Source organism: Alligator sinensis, unplaced genomic scaffold, assembly GCF_000455745.1.
Source record: "Alligator sinensis unplaced genomic scaffold, ASM45574v1 scaffold148_1, whole genome shotgun sequence".
NCBI lineage: Eukaryota > Metazoa > Chordata > Crocodylia > Alligatoridae > Alligator > Alligator sinensis.
In genome coordinates, this window is record NW_005842407.1 from 1306391 (window position 1) to 1327196 (window position 20806).

General features: G+C 48.6%; 1 protein-coding gene across 1 annotated transcript; it reads right to left on the reverse strand.

The window, feature by feature from the left end:
• Positions 1 to 4908: 4908 nt before the first annotated feature.
• Positions 4909 to 11560, reverse strand: LOC102382826 (C-type lectin domain family 4 member D-like). The gene is made up of 6 exons (XM_006029961.2): positions 11413 to 11560; positions 10216 to 10314; positions 7410 to 7508; positions 6208 to 6359; positions 5855 to 5988; positions 4909 to 5220 (listed from the first exon to the last, which is right to left on the reverse strand). The coding sequence occupies exons 1-6, from the start codon at positions 11441 to 11443 to the stop codon at positions 5061 to 5063; spliced, it is 675 nt and encodes a 224-aa protein (XP_006030023.2). The 5' UTR covers positions 11444 to 11560; the 3' UTR covers positions 4909 to 5060.
• Positions 11561 to 20806: the final 9246 nt, after the last annotated feature.

Consider the following 20806-nt stretch of genomic DNA (forward strand, 5'->3'; position numbering starts at 1 on the left):
TGGTAGCAGCAGTCAGGTGTCCTTCCCTGCAGAACTAAATAGCAACCCAGGCATGGCTGTTCTGTTCACAGTCAAGCCAAGCTCTCCCCACAGCAGCAGCAGCAGCAGCAGCAGCAGCAGCAGCAGCAGCAGAGCTTCTCTCTCTGCAGGGTGAACAGGGCTCTGCCAGTCCTCTTAGCTCCTGGCTGGATCTAGGCCTTTGTGTTCTGCAGATGAAGTCAAGGCAGAGCTCCCAGCACGCTCTCAGCAGGGCTATCTGGGGAACCAATAAGGATATCCTCTCTGAAGCAGTTCTTGGGTCTTCCCAGCAGCAGCGTTTGTGACACCTACAGTGACAGAGCATCCTTTCTCTACAGGCCATGCTGAGAACTGGTGATCAAGTTGATCTTGGGCTGGAGCCAGGATTAAGGGCACTCCAGTGTCAGCAGCAGGGTGGCCTCCTCCCAGAAGTCAAGAGTAGCAATGATGGTGATGATATGAGTGAGGTAGGGAGCCAGACCTCAAGGGTCCCTGGCCACAGTGTGTTTCTCACAGCCAGAGGTATAAGGTAGCCTCATGATAGTAATAGGGCTGGGGACAGGGAGTGGTGTTGTGTGACATGTGGAGGCAGTTGGAAAATGGAAGATTATGTTAAGGCCATGGCAGGAGGGGGGCCACCCTGACTGGGGCTAAAGTTTTGTGCCATGGAAAACACAGGAGCCTGAGGGGGGCTGATGGAAAAACCTCAGCAGCAGAGGGGAGGGAGAGGAAGAAGTGATAGAGTGGGGCAGTGTAAGGCAGGGCAGGGAGAGCACTAATTTGAGGGAGCAGGGCAGGGCAGAGAAAGGGAAGGGGTTGTAGTGACAGACCAGGGTGGAGGAGGAGAAAGAGATGTTTAATGCCTCCTCCTCTAGGACTTCCTGGATGTACACCTCAGGCCGGGATGGTGCTCAGGAAGCCACGTGCTGGTGCCCATCACCCTCCTGATCCTAAGTGGAGGGCTCTACTCACACTCTCAATCTGGCTGCACCCATACATGGGTCTTTTTGGAGCTCCTGGGTGGGAAGGCCATCGTGGCTTCTTTATGGCACAGGGACAGGGACAGGTGCCCAAGGCTCCTGCACAAGCCTAGGTGACAAAAAGATTCCCCCTGCCATGGCTACCATGGTACCTCCACATCTGGGTGTCAGTCAGGGCCCTAGCAACTGTCCTGCAACCAGGAGGCTATCCATGCTGGGATCTGGACACCAGCACTTGCAATGAGAGAAGAAGAATGGAGTCATGAGGAGTCTACATGTCTTACCCCTTTGGGATCCATGGGAGTTGAAGAGGATGGATCTGGGCTTCCTAGGCCACCCCAAGGATAGGAATAGACCCAGCATGGTTAGTATTTTAGTTTCCAGAGTATCATGAAGTGTCTCACAGTACAATCAAGTTATATGTGGGCCCTGTCCCAAAAAGCAACTAAAGACAAGTCTTGCAAGAGGCACTACAGGGGACAACTTGCTATAGAGACAGGGAAGAGTAAGGGTGCGGGGGGCCCTGAGATCCCTCTCTCCCAGGGGTAAAAACTCCAATAACACTAGGCAGGTCTGTGTGCTTAGTACCGAGTGGTGAGGAACCTGCTCAACTGATTCATAGCCCAGGACCAACTTTGCATTTAAACACATGACCAAGGGCGTGTGTAAATGAAACGGGAGCCCTAAGTTGAAGTGGTGGGGTTTTAAAAACACCGCTTCAATTTAGGGCCAATTAAACCCCTGTGTCATGTACACAACCGGCTTACTGGGCTCTCCAGTGGTGGGGAGGGGAGGGCGAGCTGCTGGCAGGAGGAGCGGTCCTTGGGCAGCGGCGGGGTGGGGCTGGTGCTTCCCTTCATGGCAGCAGCGGGTCCCCCCAGGCGACACCTACCCACAGGCACTCAGCTCGAGAGGTCCCAAGGGGAACTGCTGCTGTGGAGGGAAGCACTGGGCCCCCATGCAGCTCAGGCAAGCAGGCAGGCTCCAGAGGAAAAAAAAAAATCAGGCTCGCTGCTTTTTTTTCCCTTCTTAGGCAGAGCCTTCCTTCCTGGGCTGCTGCCAGGCTGCCTGCAGGGCTTCCTGAAGAGCCCCTGAGCTGCATGGAGCCTGGTGCTTCGATCCGTGGTTGGTAGGGCAGTAGGGAGGAGTTTTAGTTTGCTGCGCCCTAAGTCATTTAAGGTGCATTACGCCACCGAATTTGCTAGAGACTGTCATTAATGCACAATATGCTGCCAAGGTGTGCACACACCGAGACCATTAAAGCGGTACAAAGCATTTAGCCCACTTTAAAGTGTTGTGCACACATGCCCCTTGTTTCATCTACACATGGCCTAAGGCATTGGCCTGTTCTGTATCATACCATTTATTAAACCTGCCAAAGTCTTCTGGAGCCTGCTCAGCAATAGCACCACCTATTCATTGACACTATTTTCTGCATTATAATTGAGGCTTTCTCCAACCACACCCTCTTCCTATAGAGGAGCCCATCACACTGAAATGCTATGGAACAGGGGAATGCAGGCCAGGAGGGAGGGGCACTAGCAGAGCTATCAGGGGCTGACAGGCTGGGCATCAGCTCTATATAAAAGGACATGGGGGTTACAGTGGACAATAAGCTGAATATGGGCCAACAGTGTGTTCTTGTTGGGAAGAGGGCTAATGGCATACTGGGCTGCATTGGTAGGAGTGTTGCCAGCAGGTCAAGGGAAGTGATTATTCCCTTCCAATCAGTACCGGTGAGGCCACATCTGGAGTACTGTGTCCAGTTTTGGGCCCCCCACTACAGAAAGGATGTGGACAAGTTGGAGCGAGTCCAGGAGAGGGCAACAAAAATGGTTTGGGGCTGGGGCACATGACTTCTGAAGACAGGCTGAGGGCACTGGGTTTATTTAGTCTGGAGAAGAGAAGACTGAGAGGAGATTTAATAGCAGCCTTCAGCTACCTGAAGGGGGTTTGAAAGGGGATGGAGTTAGACTGTTCTCAGTGGTGGCAGATGACAGGACAAGGAGCAGAGGTCTCAAGTTGAAGCAAGAGAAGTTCCGGTTAGATATCAGGAAGAATTTTCTCACTAGGAGGGTAGTAAAACACTGGAACAGGTTACCCAGAGAGGTGGTGGAATCTCCATCCTTGGAGTTTTTTAAGACCTGGCTAGACAAGGTCATCCCTTGGCTGGGATGATTTAGTTGGAGGTGGTACTGCTTTGACCAGGGAGTTGAACTAGATGACCTCCTGAGGTCTCTTTCAGCCCTAATTTTCTATGACTCTATCCAGGCCTGAAGACTGTGAGAGTGAATGACAGCTTTGCTTCCCACTGTGAGTCTGGGGGCCTGGGGACAAAGGCTCAATCCAACCCAGTACCTGGATGAGGAAACCTGGGTGAAGTTTCACCAATACACTGGGATCTCTGGCTTTGCAAGGCAGGGTTGGCTGCTCGGTTTTTATGTCTCTTCCCAGGAAGGGGTGGCAATTCATGTCATGCAAACACAGGATGAGACACAGGATTGGAAAACACCCTGCAGAGACCAACCCAGCACTGGTCCTGGGCATGGCTGGGCCCAGCAGATCCTTCCCATCTCTGAAAGCTTCAGTGTATAGGCAGAAAGTCTTTCTTCATTCTGTACCCAACAGAGCAGGGTGTTTGTATCTCACACCAGGCCCAGCTCCTTTCCTTCCTGGCCAGGATTTAGTTGAAGTGGCCAATATCAATAAGGGGTCATGCACTTGTCCTGGGTCTTCTACACATTCAGTTTCACATTTTCCACCAATAGCAATTAACATCTGTAATTATCCTGTAGTGTACTGCCTGTGTGCTCTCTGCACTAGAATTAAACTGTGTTGGGGTTCACATTCACAGTATGGTTGTCTCAGATAGTGGACACTCCCATTTACTGCACAGATACCCCAAAGGATCACACACAGTCCCAACAGAGCATCTCTGGGGACTGGGAAATGACTGGCTAGGCTGCAGTGCTGTAGAGAAGGATCTGGGGGTTACAGAAGACTATAAGCTGAATATAAGCCAATAATGTACTCTGTTTGCAAAAAAAAGAGCAAGACTATACTGGGTTGGATCAACAGGAGTGTCATTTTTAAATCAAGGCAAATGATTCTTCTACTCTATTCAGCATTGGTGAGGCCTCACCTGGAGTACTCAGTCCAGTTTTGCATCCCACACTTCAAGAAGGACATGGACAGATTGGAAAGAGTCCAATGCAGAGCAACAAAAATGATGAGAGGCCCAGGACGCGTGACTTATGATGAAAGGTTGAAAGAGCTAGGTATATTTAGCTTGGAGAAGAGAAGACTGAAGGGGGATTTAATAACAGTTTTTAAATATCTGAAGGACGATTATAGAGAGTCTGGAGATGGCCTTTTCTTGTGGCCATAAGGGATAGTACTGGGAGCAATGCCCTCAAGTTTCAGCAAAAGAAATTTAGGTTGGAGATTAACAGAAACTTTGACTCCGAGGGCATGGGAACAGGCTACCTAGAGCAGTTGTGGAATCTCCATCTTTGGAAATTTTCAAGAGCAGGTTAGGCACTTCGCTGGGATGGTTTTGTTAGTTATGATCCTGCATTAAGCAGGGGGTGAACTAGATGACCTTCTGAGGTCTCTTTCAGCTCTACTTTTCTATGAACCTATGATCTTCCAAGGAAACCTGTGGAGTTTGGCAGCACCAGCTGCATTCACACAGCAAACAGCATCTTCTCTTTCACCCATTCCATGGCAAATGCTCCTGGCCTCTCCTCCCTACCCACCTTTTTCACTGCCCTCCTGAGATGATGCTCTGAGAAGCTTTTGTGACAGCACCAGCCAAGCTCTGTTGGAACTGAGCTTCTCCATTTCATAGATTACTATTTACACATATCAGCTACTGACACTTTTATTAGTGAATTCAGACCACGTGGCATGGTAATGCCCTCTAACCTGACCCTTCAATATATATTCAGTCCTGGGCCAGGGCTCATCTGACCCCTCCTACCAGATTTCCCTGGGAGCTGCCACTACTAAGGAGCAGGTACTCTCTGGACTGTCATCCTGCATAGCAGGGGGTGTCTCTCATCAAATACGTGTTGCTGCAACTTCACAAATACGATAAGAGTCTGTTTCACAGGGGATGTTATTCCAGTTTTTGCTCCATGGGTCGTCTTCCTGGCCCCCTACATACATGACAGCGCATTTCTCCACTTCAGGGTTGTTGGGTTCCCCAGGTCTCCAGAACCTGTTAGAGAAAGAACCCCCCGTGTCAGAATTGAACTGTTAGGATGCTCCCAGTGGAAATGAGCTGGTTAAAGAGGAGGAGTGGGGAGAATTGCAGCATATGAATCATCCAGGGCCGCCTTATATGTTGTTTCGCTGTGAGCCTCACAAATGTTAATCAGCTTAGTGTTCACCTTCCTCATGCCTTCAACTTGAGTGGCATATCTGTGTGGAGTGACTGGTTTATGTGGAACAGGAACTGGGTTATGTGGCTCAAAGGATAATCCTGCCCTGGAGTAGCATAATTTTGAGCCACATAACAAATGCTTTCAGACACTTAAAGGTGTTAAAGTGAAGACAATCCAGGTGTTAAGATATTTAAGAGTCGCCTAAAATTAACGTGTAACAAGGCCCCCAGAGAGGTCCCCCTACCCTCTCTGTGCTGCCCCCTGAAATGAACTAAATGCCTTTGAGTGTGGTTCCCTGGGACTAAACATTTTTGCTGGAACACTACATTCAGGAGGGGTGGGGGGATATGGTTTCTCTCTCTCTTTCTCTCACGTGCACACAGGTATTGCAGCACATATTATTTGTTATTTTGTTGGAACTAAGGGAAGGGGACAAGGGTCATATTGTCTCTCCCAGGAGATACTTACGTAGTAGTCTGGTTATACAGGGTCTGATCCACCCAATGCCACTGGCCTTCCATCTCCTGGGCAGATAGACCAATGTAGTGATTCTTTTCTTGGCTGCCTGCAACAGCTCCTTTTATCCAGTTGAACAGGAATTCCTGGATAGAAAAAAAACATCTAAGCTCACCAGTTGCAGATGATGAGTAGACAGCAAGAGGCAGGCATCCCCGCAGGATGTGTGTGGCAGAGAAAACCAAGCCTTGAATGAAGATGGAGACAGAACTCCTCACTCCAGTTCTAGAACAGGTCTATGTGCAGGGAGGTCCCACCCAGGGCTGGCTCTGAACTCCCAGTGGATCCCATCTCCTGCAAGTTACCTGCTCAGCCTTTGTGCTGATCACTACCAAGTGGGAGCCCATCCCTGTGCAGTTCGTCTTACTTTCAGCCCAGGTCATGATATTGTTGGACAAGTAGTAGCAGCTGGTGTGAAAGAGCTTCCAGCCAATGGGGCAGCACATCCAGACCTGCTCTGGGAGGGGAGAGAAGCCAAAAAGCATGAGTGTTCATGAGTACAGTTGGGGTACCACTGCTGATGCTGCCTCTTTTCCTTCCATACTGAACAACGCTGAGTTGTTCCCTGTGGTTTTTGGATCTGTCCTGCCACTAAGCTTTTGTCTAGATGAGAGTATGAGCTGTCTTGATTGATTTTGTCCTCTAGCTAGTTCAGTAATGCCAGTGTAGACTAACATCTTTACATAGTGGGCACATCTACAAAAGACACTTTACTGCGCAGCAGACTAATTTGTTGCACAGTGAAGTGTCACCGTCTACACGTGTGTGGCAATTAGGGCTCAGTAGATTAATTTATTGCATAGCTGGATAGTTCCATAAGATACAACTGGTATCTAGCAGTGCAGTAAATTACTGCGCTTAAATGCACATGTAGATAGTGACGTGGGGATTAGTTTACTCTGGTTCAAACTGAGCTGGAATACATTCATTCAAATTAACTGCACGTGTAAGCATGCCCAACAGTTTCTAGCTACGTGCCTTTAAATCTTCCCCTAGATAAAATCAAAGGCACTCAATTAAAGGTGGGAAACCTCTGCTGGACTGACTCTTCTTCATTCTGCCTGGACCATGCTTGGCTCTTCCCTATCATTTATTCTGTAGCATTTAGATTTACTCTAAATCTGCATATAGAATAGAACGTAGGATGTCCTGCTAGACGCTGTCCTCTCACATGCTCCATGACTGGTGCAGACTAGCACCTGTCAGCTAACATGCTATCACCACACGTACATAACTCCTTGTCTAGAGAAACTCAAAGGAACTCAGTACATGTGGTTCTACCCCTTTCTCTGGGCTGACTTGTCCACAGTTTTACAGGCCTTGGTGTCAGGTAATGTTTCTTTCTCCCCAGTTTGAAATGCTCAGGTTCCCCTCAATCCCTCTGCCTCTGCCCACTCTGTTCTCCAGCCCCCAAAGCTGCTTGCTGCCAGACCCAAGGTGGGTGTGGGTCAGTCCTGAAGTCTGACTCTAGGGTTAATTCTCTGTTCTCTTTTAGAGCTTCTCTGACCTTTGTTCTCATGTCTCTCCAAGACACAGATCCCTTCTTTGAGATCTTGAGGCAGGACCCCGTGCTCTCCACAACTTTGATGTCCCTTGAGGAGAGCGACTGAGAAAGAAAAAAACAGAAAAAGGGTACAGATACAATATTTCTTTCCTCTTTCCACTTGCTTCCCCTCTCCCATGAGCAACCCAATTTCTTTTGTGCCTTCAAGCCAAGAACAGTTCCATTTCAATTCAGAAAACCTATCTGGAAGCAGGATTAGGTGAACCTGCGTCTCTCTTGGTAGAAAGTCTCCCAGTAAGTCTCCTCTCTAAAGAGGTTGGGCTCCTCTGGAGAGAACAAAGAAAATTCTCTCTCTCACTCCTGGGAAACAGAGGCACCAGGAGTGTCAGGAAGATGCCACTGGTTGCCTGCCAGTTTGGGCATCACCAAACACCAGTTGTGAAATTCCACAATGTATCAATATGCCTGATAAACTTCATAATTACTGGATTTACCTGAGGCAAATATTCAACAAATGTCACATTTTCTTGAGTTAGCTACTGTACTTCCTTTTGAGCAGCCTCACTTCCCTTCAGACTATGCTGCAAGGACATTATTGGTTGTGTCAGTTTTTTAACTGTCCTTTTGAAGTTTTCATCTTCAGCTTTTTTTTAGGTCTTGGATTTGCTGTTGGAAAGTAGGCAAAAGTTACCCCACTTCCTTTATGTGCCACATACTTTTTAGCATAATCCAAGAGGAGATATATTATCCCCAACAGGAATCATATCCCCAGGACTTCAGTCCATGGCAGGGATCTTCCAGCTGGCTTAGTTCAAAGGGGGCATGCCCTACTTCCTGCCTGGAAACTCCACGGGTAAATAGGAACCTAGAAAGTGTTATTGTAGTGTGCAGAGATTTAATAAGAAAAACCAAAAACCCTAAACAGTCACCACAGAATACCAAGACGCACAGCACACCATAAGAGGAACAGCAATTATTAGTTGCAAAGACTTTTCTGCTTCAGAAACAGATAAAAAATATGAGACAACGAAAGTCTGCACTTCAACTTCAGTAAGCAACTATGAAGTCCATGAGAAAATTTCATCTAATTTCCAAATCACCTGGGAGACAAAATGTTATATCAAAGACATGCAAACCTCAGAATATCAGTTAAAGTTTTCCTTTTTTTACTTATGTACTAGAAAAGAAAAAATAGTATAATTTCCATTGTTTTCAATGTAAACACAACATTCAGTGTAAACAGCATGTGAAAAAAATAGGATTAGTGGGAAAATAAAATAGGTCATTATTAGTCCCTTGTTTTCCTTACTGCTATACAAAAAGAGAAAGATGTTAAAATTGGACCTGGTGAGAAAAAGGTGCAGGCAGCTGATGTCGGCTGCTCCTGGGACTGCTGCAGCAGGGCCTGGGTGGAGTGGCAGCAAGCAGAGCCCCAGGCATCACGGGACGTGGCGCAGCTTTTCCATACTCATCCTAGCCCCCACCGCAGCGGCCCCAGAAGTGACCAGCGCCAGCTGCAACAAGAACTATCAGTGGGTGCACGGGGGGGCGGGCACATCTCTTGCTGTTCTGCGACCCCAGGAGGGCTGTATGCTAGGGGGCTGTATTGGGCTCTTCCTGCGGGGCGCGCGCCCCAGATCTGTGTGCGGGATGACATCAGGCTGCCACTGCAGGCTAGGGCCAGCAGTGGCACCAGGCTGATTCTTCCCGGTGCTTGGGGCGGGTGCGCCGAGTGCCGGGAACAGCTCAGTGCCCCCGGATGGGCAGGCTGGGACTGATGGTGGCACTGGGCTGTTCCCAGCACTCGGTGCGCCCGCCCTGAGCACTGGGAATAGTCAGCCTGGTGCCACCACTGGCCCCAGCCTGCAGTGGCAGCCTGCTTTCATCCTACGTCCACCTTTTCCCTGCATTTCAGTCTCCTAGCCAATAACATTTCCTTACCTCTTCCCATTTCCTATGCTTTTTTCTTGCCTTGTCTTATGCCTAGTCAAGTGAATGAAAGCAGGAACTATCTGAGTCAAATATATCATTATCGAACAGCCTTAGGCCTCCTAAGTTCTACTACATCTGGCAGGGTGATTTATAGCAGGAGAGATTGAATGAACGCTCACAAACTGATCTGGGCCTCATGTTACTCAGATGAAGGCCACCTGGAGAGCTGACGGTTGAAAAAACGATGTTTTCCCTCTGAGGCTGGTCACTGGACTGGAACAGCTTGGTGTTTCCTTCAGCCTGCCAGGCATAGGCCAAGACATCCAATGGGAAGGCAGTTATCTTTCATGTCTGTGTGTCTCATATGGAGCCTTTACTTTGTCCTGAATGCTCCAGCCCCTGCCTGTGCACAGCACCAGCATGAGTATAGGTGACTGACTGGTAGGGGGTACATGGGGGTGCACGTGTCCCCCCAATGGGGGCGGTACCTCCCTGATAGCCAACACTGGTGCTGTCAGTAGGGCTGGTGCCCCCCTGATAAGGCCACTGCTGTTGGCAGCTTCTGCGGGTGCCCTCCCAGATTCAGGAGGCACCAGTCACTCATAAGCATGAGTGACCCCTACAGCAATGAGCCCCATGGCCAGACAGAAGAATGCTTTTTCTCACAGCCTCAACCTTAGCCCAGAGCCCCGTACAGCTTTGTAGGAGGAGGGATGGAAGAGCAGCAGAACTGATCCTCAGGAACAATCTCTCCTCTTCCCTTCCCTGAACAGTGATAAAATCTCTCCCATGCATTTAATTCTCCCCCCTCCCCTTTGCCTCCCCCCACCCCTCCCCACCTCCCAAAGCAGGGGAATGAATAGCCTCCAGCACCCACCAAGGCAGCCACACGTGACACAGGCTTTGAGGATGAAGGCAAGTATCAGAAGAGCCCAGGGGCTCAGTCGGGGACAGCCTCCCCTCTCCTCAGCAGGGGCTGAAAAACAGAAAGCAGGAGCACAGATCACACACACTGCCAGAGCTAGGAGAGCAGGATGGGCCAGGAGCCCATATCCACCCCCCACACACCTGTTCCCAACAAGATGGCCTGTGACAGGCAGGAGGTCTTCAGGAACCACAGCCAGGACCTGATGCCTGAAATTAAAGGTGGGTCACCCCCCAGCTCCTTACACTACCATATTTTCCCTTCACCCCCAAGTCCTCTCTCTCAGTTCTTCACCACTTTCTCTCTGATTCCCCTGTCCTCCCAAACCTCCTTGTTACCCCTTAAGCCTCCCTCTGCCTCCATCTCTGGCACCTTCTGTATCTCCATCTCTCTCCCACTATTTTTGCCCTTGACTTCTTTCCCATCCCCCTTCATCTCTTTCCACCTCTCACCCCCACTCCTTTCCATCCTACCTTCCTTTGCTGCTTCCCTTCCCCCCATCCTTGTTTTCTACGCATCCCACTCCTCCTCGTCTCCTCCAGCTACTGTCATCTCATCAGTTTTGCCTCCTCATCTCTCATGTGTGATGGCCAGTCGGCCAATGGAAAGAATAACCAGCTCTGCCAGTTGCATACATGGTGTTATAAAAATCAGCATGAGGTGGTGAGTAATGGACTGGTCCCAAGTGGGCCTTTTCCACTGGGAGATCAGTGATAAGGTCCTCACAGCTCTGGCAAAGACCTGGGTAGGCAAAGTAATGAGCCCATTGGCCCCAGCATAAGAAAGGGTGTTCATAGCTAGAGTCATCCAGAGGAGTCTGCCTGCCTAATATTACTGAGATGAGATAGTTGCCGCTCTGTGGACACTGTTTATATCTGTGTCACTGCAGAGGACAGTGAGTCACTGCATCTCCTTCTCACATTTCATTCTCCCTCCCCATTTTCTCACGGCCCACTCTGCCCAGCCTCATCTCTCCTTGGTCCCCTTTTCTCTGTGGTTCTCTTCCATCGTCTCCATCTACTGTTTGTTCTCAGACTCTATGCCTGCTCTATCCTTCTTCATTGCCTCCTCTTCTTTGCTTTCTCAAGCCCCTCAATTCCACCCACTCCCCTCAGAGTACCAGAGAGGAAAGCCCAGTGACCATCTCACCTCCAGGGTTGGGTCTTCCCTCTGTGCTCATCTCTTCTGCCAGGACCTCACTTTCTGGTCCAGTGACCTCTGATTACACACACGCACACACACACACACACACACACAGGCAGTAGAACCTGGAGGTCCTATTGCACATCACTCTGGAGAGCTGGGGCTGGAGTGGAGCCTGTTTGAGGCTGATAGCTTAGGGGAAGAGCCAGTGCCTGGAGCCACCACATAGGGATGGGAGGGGAAGGGAATTTTCACCAGCTCTTTTTTTAGCTTGATTCTGATTGGACTCTCATTTCCTTGAAGTGAAAGTAATAGAGGCCTCATTTTTGTACTCTGGTGCAAAAAATAAACACAAAGGAAGGAAATGGGACAAGGTGGGAAAGAACTTATCTCTTCCCCCTCCCCCCAACATCCTTAGCTTAAGAATTATTGAGAAGCTTCACAACAAGCAGCATTCTTGATGAAACAGAATACAAGCAGAAATGATGTCTGGGTAAGGCATGCTACAGACTCCCCTTATCAGTGGGGAGAAGAGTGGGGAGTTCTATGAACAAATGACAGAGGCATACAAAGGACAAGTTGATAGAGTAATTGGAGTTCTCAGTTACCCAGGGTTTGTGAAAAAGTAAAATGGCAGCACTCAGACACCCCACAGGGAATTGTGGATGGGCAGGTCTGAGTGCCTGCAGGCCCATTTTATGGATTGTGCAGGGTTTCTGCTGACACCAGAGAGGGCTGCTGTGCAGGGCCAGGTACCAGCCTGAGCACATGTGCCCTCACGCACAGGTGTTCTGCAATCCCTGAAATCAGGCATCAGGATATCACCAGCCCCTGCTTTGCCAGCCCCCCTGGCAGTACCATGTAGTGGTAGCGCAGGAGAGGGACCTGGAGTTGTTCCATGGGACTAGGACAAATTCTGCAACTGCGGGGTGAGGGGACAAACCTATTGCCCCCTCTTGCCCTATTCACATTCTGCCTTAAACTGGGAGAAAAGAAGAGCAAGACCCTGCAGACAGGGTGCAACCCTGACCCTGGCACTGCTGCATGCTCTTCCTGTATGTTGGTAGTTTTATTCTGCCCTTTGGTGTCTTTTTTGGTTTTTGTTTGCTCCTTGTTCTAGAGGCATAGACACACGGAGTCCTTGGTAGTGATCCACAGTTCTAACTACATCCTCCTTAAGGTATTGATTGTGCAGAACTGGTCACTTTAATGAAGATCCCTGCGTGATTAACCAAACACTGCTGTTCACCTGATTGCCATGAGTCAGGAAACCTAGCCTTATTGCACGATCTTATTAGAGTCTAAAAAAGAGAAAGCTATTGCTACCTGAGGATTACACAGGACAATAAGATGAATATAAGCCACGGTGTGCTGTTCTTGTAAAGAAGGCTAATGGCACACTGGGCTGCATTAGTAAGAGTATTGCCAGAAAACCAAGAAAAGTGATTATTTCCTTCTTTTTGGCACTGGTGAGGCCATATCTGGAGTCTTGTGTTGGACCCCCCACTACAGAAAGGGTGTAGACAAATTGGAGAGTCCAGCAGAGGGCAACAAAAATGGTAAGAGAGCTGGGGAACCTGATTTACAGGGAGAAGCTGGGGGAACTGGGCTTATTTAGTCTAGAGAAGAGAAGACTAAGGGGGTTAATAATAGTCTCCAACTACCTGAAAGGTGGCTAGAAAGAGGATGGAGCTAGACTGTTCTCAGGGATGGTAGATAACAGAACAAAGAAATGGTCTTGCTGCACAATGGGGAGTTTAAGTTGGATATTAAGAAAAACCTTTTCACAAGGAGGGTAATAAAGCACTGAAACAAGCTACCCAGGGAGATTTCAGTATCTATATCTTTAGAGGTTTTTAAGACCTGGAAAGACAAAGCCTTGGCTGGGATGTTTAGTTGGGGCTGGTCCTGTTTTGAGAAGGGGTTGGACTAAATGACCTCTAGAGGTCCCTCCAACTCTGTTTTTCAAAGATTCTATGAATTGGCCTGTAAGCAGGGGATATTATATTAAATTTATAGTAAAAAGAAAACTTTTATTCACAATGGTATAGGGAGGATGAAGAAGGCCCCAGGAAATGTGGGGCCCCTGCAAGATACGCTGGGCAATCTGGTGGTTGTGCCAGAGGAGAAGGCAGACATCTTTAACAAATTCTTCACCTCTGTTTTCTTGTGCAGGGACAGGGACTCCCCCACCGTGATTCAAGATGGACTTGAGGGGAATGCCTCAAGACCTAAGGTTGAGGAGGACCGGGTTAGAGTGCTACTGGAGGGGCTGGACGTGTTCAAATCAGCAGGCCCAGATGCTCTCCACTGCAGGGTGTTGAGGGAGCTAGCAGGGGTTATTGCAGGGCCCTTGCCACGGCTTTATGAGCGCTCGTGGTGCTTGGGCCAGGTGCCAAATGATTGGAAGATAGCCAATGTGGTCCCCATCTTTAAAAAAGGGAGGAGGGAGGACCCGGGCAACTATAAGCCCGTCAGTCTTACCTCAATCCTGGGGAAACTCTTTGAGAAGATCATTAAGGAGCACATCTGTGATGGGCCGGCATCGGGGATGATGCTCAAGGGCAACCAGCATGGTTTCATTAAGGGCAGGTCATGTCAGACCAACCTGATTGGCTTTTACGATCAGGTCACAAAAGCATTGGATGCAGGTGTCACCGTGGATGTAGTCTTTCCGGACTTCAACAAGGCCTTTGACACTGTCTCCCACCCCATCCTCATTAAAAAACTAGGTGACTGTGGCATTGATGCCTACACAATCAGATGGATTGTGAATTGGCTGAAGGGTCATACGCAGAGGGTGGTGGTGGACGGGTCATATTTGACCTGGTGGGAAGTGGAGTCCCCCAGGGCTCAGTCCTTGGGCCCGCGCTGTTCAATTTCTTTAACAGCGATGTGGACGACAGGGTGAAAAGCAACCTGTTCAAATTTGCTGATGATACCAAAATATGGGGAGAGGTGGGCACGTTAGCAGGGAGGGAGAGACTGCAGAAAGACCTGGATAGGTTGCCCAAGATGAACACGGGCCGACAATGCGAGGTCACGGTCGGCAGGGCTAACCAGACCCTATCATGTATCCACAGGTGCATCTCAAGTAGGGCCAAGGAGGTGATCCTCCCTCTCTACGCGACACTGGTCAGGCCACAGCTGGAGTACTGTGTCCAGTTCTGGGCACCCCACTTCAAGAGGGATGTGGACAACGTTGAGAGGGTCCAGAGGACCCACCTGCATGATCCGGGGACAGCAGGGCAGACCCTACAACGAGAGGTTACGGGACCTGAACCTGTTCAGCCTTCATAAGAGAAGGCTGAGGGGGGACCTGGTGACCATCTATAAACTCACTAAGGGGGACCAGAAGGGTTTGGGGGAGACCTTGTTTCCCCTAGCACCCCCTGGGATAACAAGGAATAATGGTCACAAGTTGTTGGAGAGTAGGTTTAGATTAGACATCCGTAAGAACTACTTCCCAGTTAGGGCGACTAGGATCTGGAACCAACTTCCAAGGGAAGTGGTGCTGGATCCTACCCTGGGGGTCTTTAAGAAGCGGCTTGATGCCTACTTGGCTGGAGTCATTTTAGTTCAGTTTTCTTCCTGCCCAGGCAGGGGGTTGGACCTGAAGATCTGCAAGGTCCCTTCTGACCCTACTTCTATGATACTATGATATGATTCTATGATTCTATGACCCATAAAATTAATTGGGGAGAAAATATCTCCTCCCACAAAAGTTCAACTAGGTAGAAAAGGTAACTCATGGTCCCATAACACATGAGGAAACACGGTCCAAGGATTCTCAGAACCTATAGAACAGCATTAAAAAGGAGAGAGGTTTTTTAATAACTGTGGATTGAAATGAGTAGGAAACAGGTACATTTTAATGAGCTATGAAGTCAACTGGCTTCCTCAACACTGCCTGAATAGAAACCAGGCAGCTGGGTTTAAACATTGGGTGGAGCAGGAATCAAGATGGAGCTGGGCACAGCTGCACCACTGCATCCCCCTGGATCCAGCCCCGAGACTGTAACTTGGAACAGCAGAAGGCAGAGTAGAAATGCTCCTGATATATTAACTGATTCAGTTAAAGTGTGAGGTGCATTTCTAATGTGCTTTCTGCCTGACTTCAGACTAACAAGGTTAACTATGTCTCTTGTCTCTTGGCAGACAAGGTTCTTTGTGTAGATGTGATATTTTTTATTAGACCAACTAAATATTTGGAAAAAATGTTCTTTGCAAGCTTCCAGGCCCAAACACCCTACTTCAGGCATGGGGAGAGTCTGTCTCTTGTTTCTTAGAATACTACATTTCCTGGACACACTGTTTGCAGTAGGACTTAGGGTGTAAACAGAGGTCACCTTTCTACCACAATAGCAATTTTTATGGTAGCACAAAGGGAAAACAAACAGGTATCTCTACCATTTTTCATGCCATGCATGACCAAACTGTGGCCCAGACAAAAGGCCATAATAGTTTCTGCTGCTTTGCTGTTAGCTTAATGGCACAAGAGTGCAGGCAGCCTGGAGCTGCCCATGATATCCAATTGCCCCAGGACTATTGCTGACAGGGCTTGAGGGACCTGATCAATGCCCTGGGAATTCTTGTGCAGGATTGGGACCCTCAAGCCCCAAGAATCCCTGCCCGACTTTCCCCGCTTACAGAGATGTGCCTCAGAGATTCCCAGTTCAGCTCCTGGCAATCTCAGCTGCCGCCTTCAGGTATGCTCCCAAACACTGTTCCCCTCCCCACCCCTCTCCAGATAATCAGCCCATGGACACTTAGTAATGAGGACACCAAGGAAAGTGACACACAGAAACACAACCAGGACCAAACACGGGAGCCACTGGGGTGGTATGCAGGGTTCATACTGAAGCACATTCTTTTCTGAAGGTGCTAAAGATGAAGAAATGTTGATTTGGCATAGCAAAGCCCTGTCTTCTTAAGACAGGTGTCAGAATGAAAAGCCTTCTCATAATACCCTATGCCAGCCCTTATCCAGGAGGTACGGTCTCCTAAGAGATAGCCCTCAGAACAAGGTCAGGTTCTCAGCCAAATGCCACTACTCTAGCAAGCTTGAGTGCCCATGAATAAGGGATGGGAGAGGAAGGATCTGAGAGATCCCACCTCTCTTCAGGGAGAGCCCAGAACTACCACAACTCCACCGTGACCTTGGTATAGACACCAGTGTCTCAGGCAGAGTTAGGGAACATTTTCATGGGTGCTTGCAGTTGCTTCTGCCTATCTCCGAGCAGGCAATTGCTGCTAGCCCCATTTTCCTTCCACATGTGATTGGATACAGGAGGCACATCTACACGAGATGCTTTAAGGAACATTAGCCTAAATTTAAGGCACATTAGGGCACGTGTCTACATGCATGCACTCTTAATGCACTTTAAAAATGGTGATTTGGGGCCAATCACATCTAAATTTGATATCTCTAAATACAGGTATCAAATTTAGGCGTGATTAATTAAGGTGCATTAATGCACGTGTAGATGTGTTAAAGTGCATTAACGCTGTATGTGTGGACTGACTTGGCACTAACTTTAGACCCAAGTCAGTCCACACACAGTGTTAATGCACTTTAATGCCTGCATGTGTAGATGCCTGCCTAATCCTGGTTAATGCACATCATGTACTCAGGATGGGGCAGTGATGTCTGATCCTGAACTCTGCAGAGCAGGCTGGGAGACTTTTTTCCAAGATAAGTTTTTAAGCACCTGATTCCAGTCTGCCCTGTTCCATTCCAAGCCATAGGGTGGTGAGGGCTAGGGGGCCAGAGCACCAGACCCAGGCGCCAAAATAGAAGGGATGGAAAAAAAACAGTGGCTGCTGCTTCTGTCCCAGCCACTGCCACTGCTGCAGCCAGCCAGGCCCCTGCTGGCACTGCCATGCAGAGTGCAGAGTCTGGGAATTGGCCTCTGATTCCCAAGGGAAATAAAGTGATTTTTTCTGGAATCATTCCTATTCCGATTTTTCTCTCACTCCCTATGTAACCTCACTGTGGTATCTGGATGCCTGGGTCAGCAGTGTGGTGAGAGGATGTGATCTTCTCCACCAAAGATGGGAAGTCACCCCAATCATCCCTTCACACTAGTACAGCATGGGGATCCAAAGAGTGCCCCCCACCCACCCATCAAAGCAGCACCATGTTTACAAGGCCCTAAACCTAAGGAAGACATGGGCAAATGCCTTCGCCTGCACCACAGACAGCATGAAGCCCATCCATAACTTTTCTCTCCCCTAGCTGGTCCACTTGATGCTGTTGTTAGTTACTCTTTGGTCCCAATTTCCTGTCCCAGTCCCTGTGTGTGTGTCCCTAGGGATCTCCCTCTCTGTACCTCTCAGCCTTAGCTGGTCCCTGTAAAAATCCAGGGGGGTTCTGAACTGTTCCAGCTCCCTCAGGACACGTCCCCTTAGGACTTCCCTCCTTGAGCCACTCCTTCAGCTCTGACAGACAGACCCAAATGTAGGGCTGGGCAGGACCCGAAGAGATCACCTTGTCCAAGCCTCTGCATGAGGGCACCTTCCTAATCCCCCCAGTCTGAGAAAATTCCCATGATTCATTTCTGTTGGCAATAATGTGAGAATTGACTGTTTCTCAGGACCAGGCAGGGATCAGAGCCCTCAACAAGGAAGGCATCCCAGCCCATCTCCAGACTGCTCAGTCCCATTCCCCTAAACAGTTAGGTATTTACCTTTGATTTCTGCACAGGGTGCATGTCCTTGAACATAGGTGATCTGTGACACCCTTCAGAGACCAGGTGGTGACCATCTCACTGAGAACTAACCTTTCCATTCCCTGGAGCTAGGGGGTGACCCTGACCACTCATTGAATGCTTCCCACCAGGGATGAGAGAGACCCCCTTATCCCACCTCCCAGGGGATCAGTGTGGGGTGGGAAACCCTTGCAATAGTCTATAAAGCAGTTGGAGATCAGAAGTGTCCTGAACAGTTCATGTGCTTCTGAAGCCAGGAAATCAGCATGGCTTTATGAACACTCCTTCAATAGAAAGAGGAACACAAACTGAACATCTGAAAGGGAAGTGGTACTGCCCCTTCCCCAGTAAAAATGTACTCTCCTCTCCCTAATGATATGTTTACATTTCCTTGTTTCTGCCTTCTGCTCTGTCTGTTTCTGCTCCTCCTGATTCTTTCTGTCTCCTCTTTCAGAGATTATTTCAGCTCTGCACTATCTGTTATGACTCAACAGCCTTATCCCTCTTCTCTGCTGTCTATATGCGGGTCAGACCCAGCCTGCTTTCAGCAACCTCACTTCACAGACTCCTTGTTTCCCTAAGGAAAGGGACCCCTTGGAGCCCACAGAGTGTCAGAGGAGCCCCAGGGTGGCTGGGTTGGCATAGTGGTTCTCAACTGTCTCCGTCTCTGTCTATGACTGTACACACAAGCCCAAGGCTTAGAACATTTTTAAACAAAATGACCCATCTGGCAAAGGGGACTGAACAGAGACAGCCTCAGGTGAATGGTGGGACAGAGCATGCTACAGCCAGGAATGAGGATCCTTGTCAGAGCTGTGAAGGAATGGGGAGCATTCTGGTTTCTAGACCATTTTCCTGAGCTAGACAGTGAAGCAGGGAATATACAAAAGGGGTTTGAAGATTGGAGAAGGAACAGCTGAGGCTGGAGATCTCCCATAGGAGGTAACCCCAAGCAGACAGGGTCCAGCTTCCAGAATGTGGCTTAACTTTCCTCAGTGCATCTTAGGGTTGCTTCACTATTGTTTTTCCCAGCTCAGACTAAGCAGAAACTGGATGATTCATTTGGAGTGAAACAAAGGACAAAGTTATGAATATAGAAATACTGAGGAAGTATGGGACTAATAGCAGGCCATGCTGCAAGCTGTGACACTTCGCTGTCCATGGAGCCAGTCATTTTGTGCTCTTTTCCCGTGTTTGCTTTTTAAAACCCAATTCTTAGCCTGTCCCAATGCATTCTGTTCTGTAGTGTGCTTCTGCTCTGTTTAACATCTGCTGGGCCTTGGATGCAACAGTGAAGGCGGGTTCCTGCTGTCCAAATACATAAGGAGATTGCAATAGATTTCCTCTGCTCCTCATGGTTGCACTTCTTGGGGGCTCCAGGGAAGAAAAGTTCACCTTCTGCAAGAAGTTCTTTCCTCCCAAGCTTTCAGAAGCCTGGGAGCACTGGACACAGGGGCATTGTTGCACGTGCTCTTGTAGTGGTGGGGGGTGCTTTAATTAAAGCAGATCCAAGAGCCACTCTAATTAAAGTGCCTGGAGCGTCTCATGTGTCAGCATCTCCACACTGAAAAATGGCAGTGCGGGCACTTTAACTAAAGCTCTTTGAACAAGTTTTAATTAAATGCCCCCACTGCCATTTTTCAGCACAGGGATGCAGATACACAAGAAGCTGGAGACTGCTCGAGCAGGGTAATTACCATGCTCCAACAGACTGGATGAATTGAGTCTGTTCTGATACGCTGCAATTACAGTGCATCAGAGCATTCTCGTTGCTTGTGAATAGGCACCCAGAGCGTATTATGTGGGTGATAAAACATGACATGGTGGAACTGACATGAGAACAAACCCAGCACATGAATATATATTCCCAGAGCCTCCCCCCATCAGCCTCCCATCCATTAAGTTCCCTGAGGTTAGTTCCTTCAACCCCTGCACCTATCTCCTTGAAATTTGGCAGACTTTGTGGCCTCAGCAGGGGCTACCATGCCTGGTGTTTTCGCCCTGCTGTGCCTTCACACTTACAAGTGACATGAGTTTTGCTTTCAAGAATTTGAGGTGCAATTTCTCAGAAACCCCTTCACCTATCTCCTTGAAACTTGGCAGGATCCATGCCCTCAGAATGAGCTACCATCTCTGGTGTTTTCATTCAAATCTGGCAAAAAACAAGAGTTGTATGCAGTTTTGTGATTCCCCATAATAGCCTATGGGTGAAACATTGAAACAGCATTGATACAGTGAAACAGTTTCGACTAAACGGAACGGAACAGCACTTCGAAACTAAATAAAACTTGAAACAAAACATTTTCCCACTGAAACGGCAAAACAGAAATCAAAATGAAATGGTGCTGTTTTGCACAGCCTTACCATTCACCCACTGCCTCCCTGTCCTCGCCGTCATTCACTTGCAGACCATCTCTGTGTCATTCATGAGGTTCTCATCAATGACTGTATACTGGCTGCCACATCACTGATGTGCTATTTCATAGTTCAGGAAAAGGATGGGAGACTTCTTGCTTTCAAAAGGTCTTTATTGCAACTGCTAACACACAGAAAGAGGGCTGACAACTTCCTGTTGATGTCATCATAAAGTGAGAAACTTAAAGGATTTCCAAACAGCTGTAATATCATCTCAAGAGGAGATATTACAAGCACATCACTCTCTTGTAAGTCTTTACCAATCATTTCCCTAC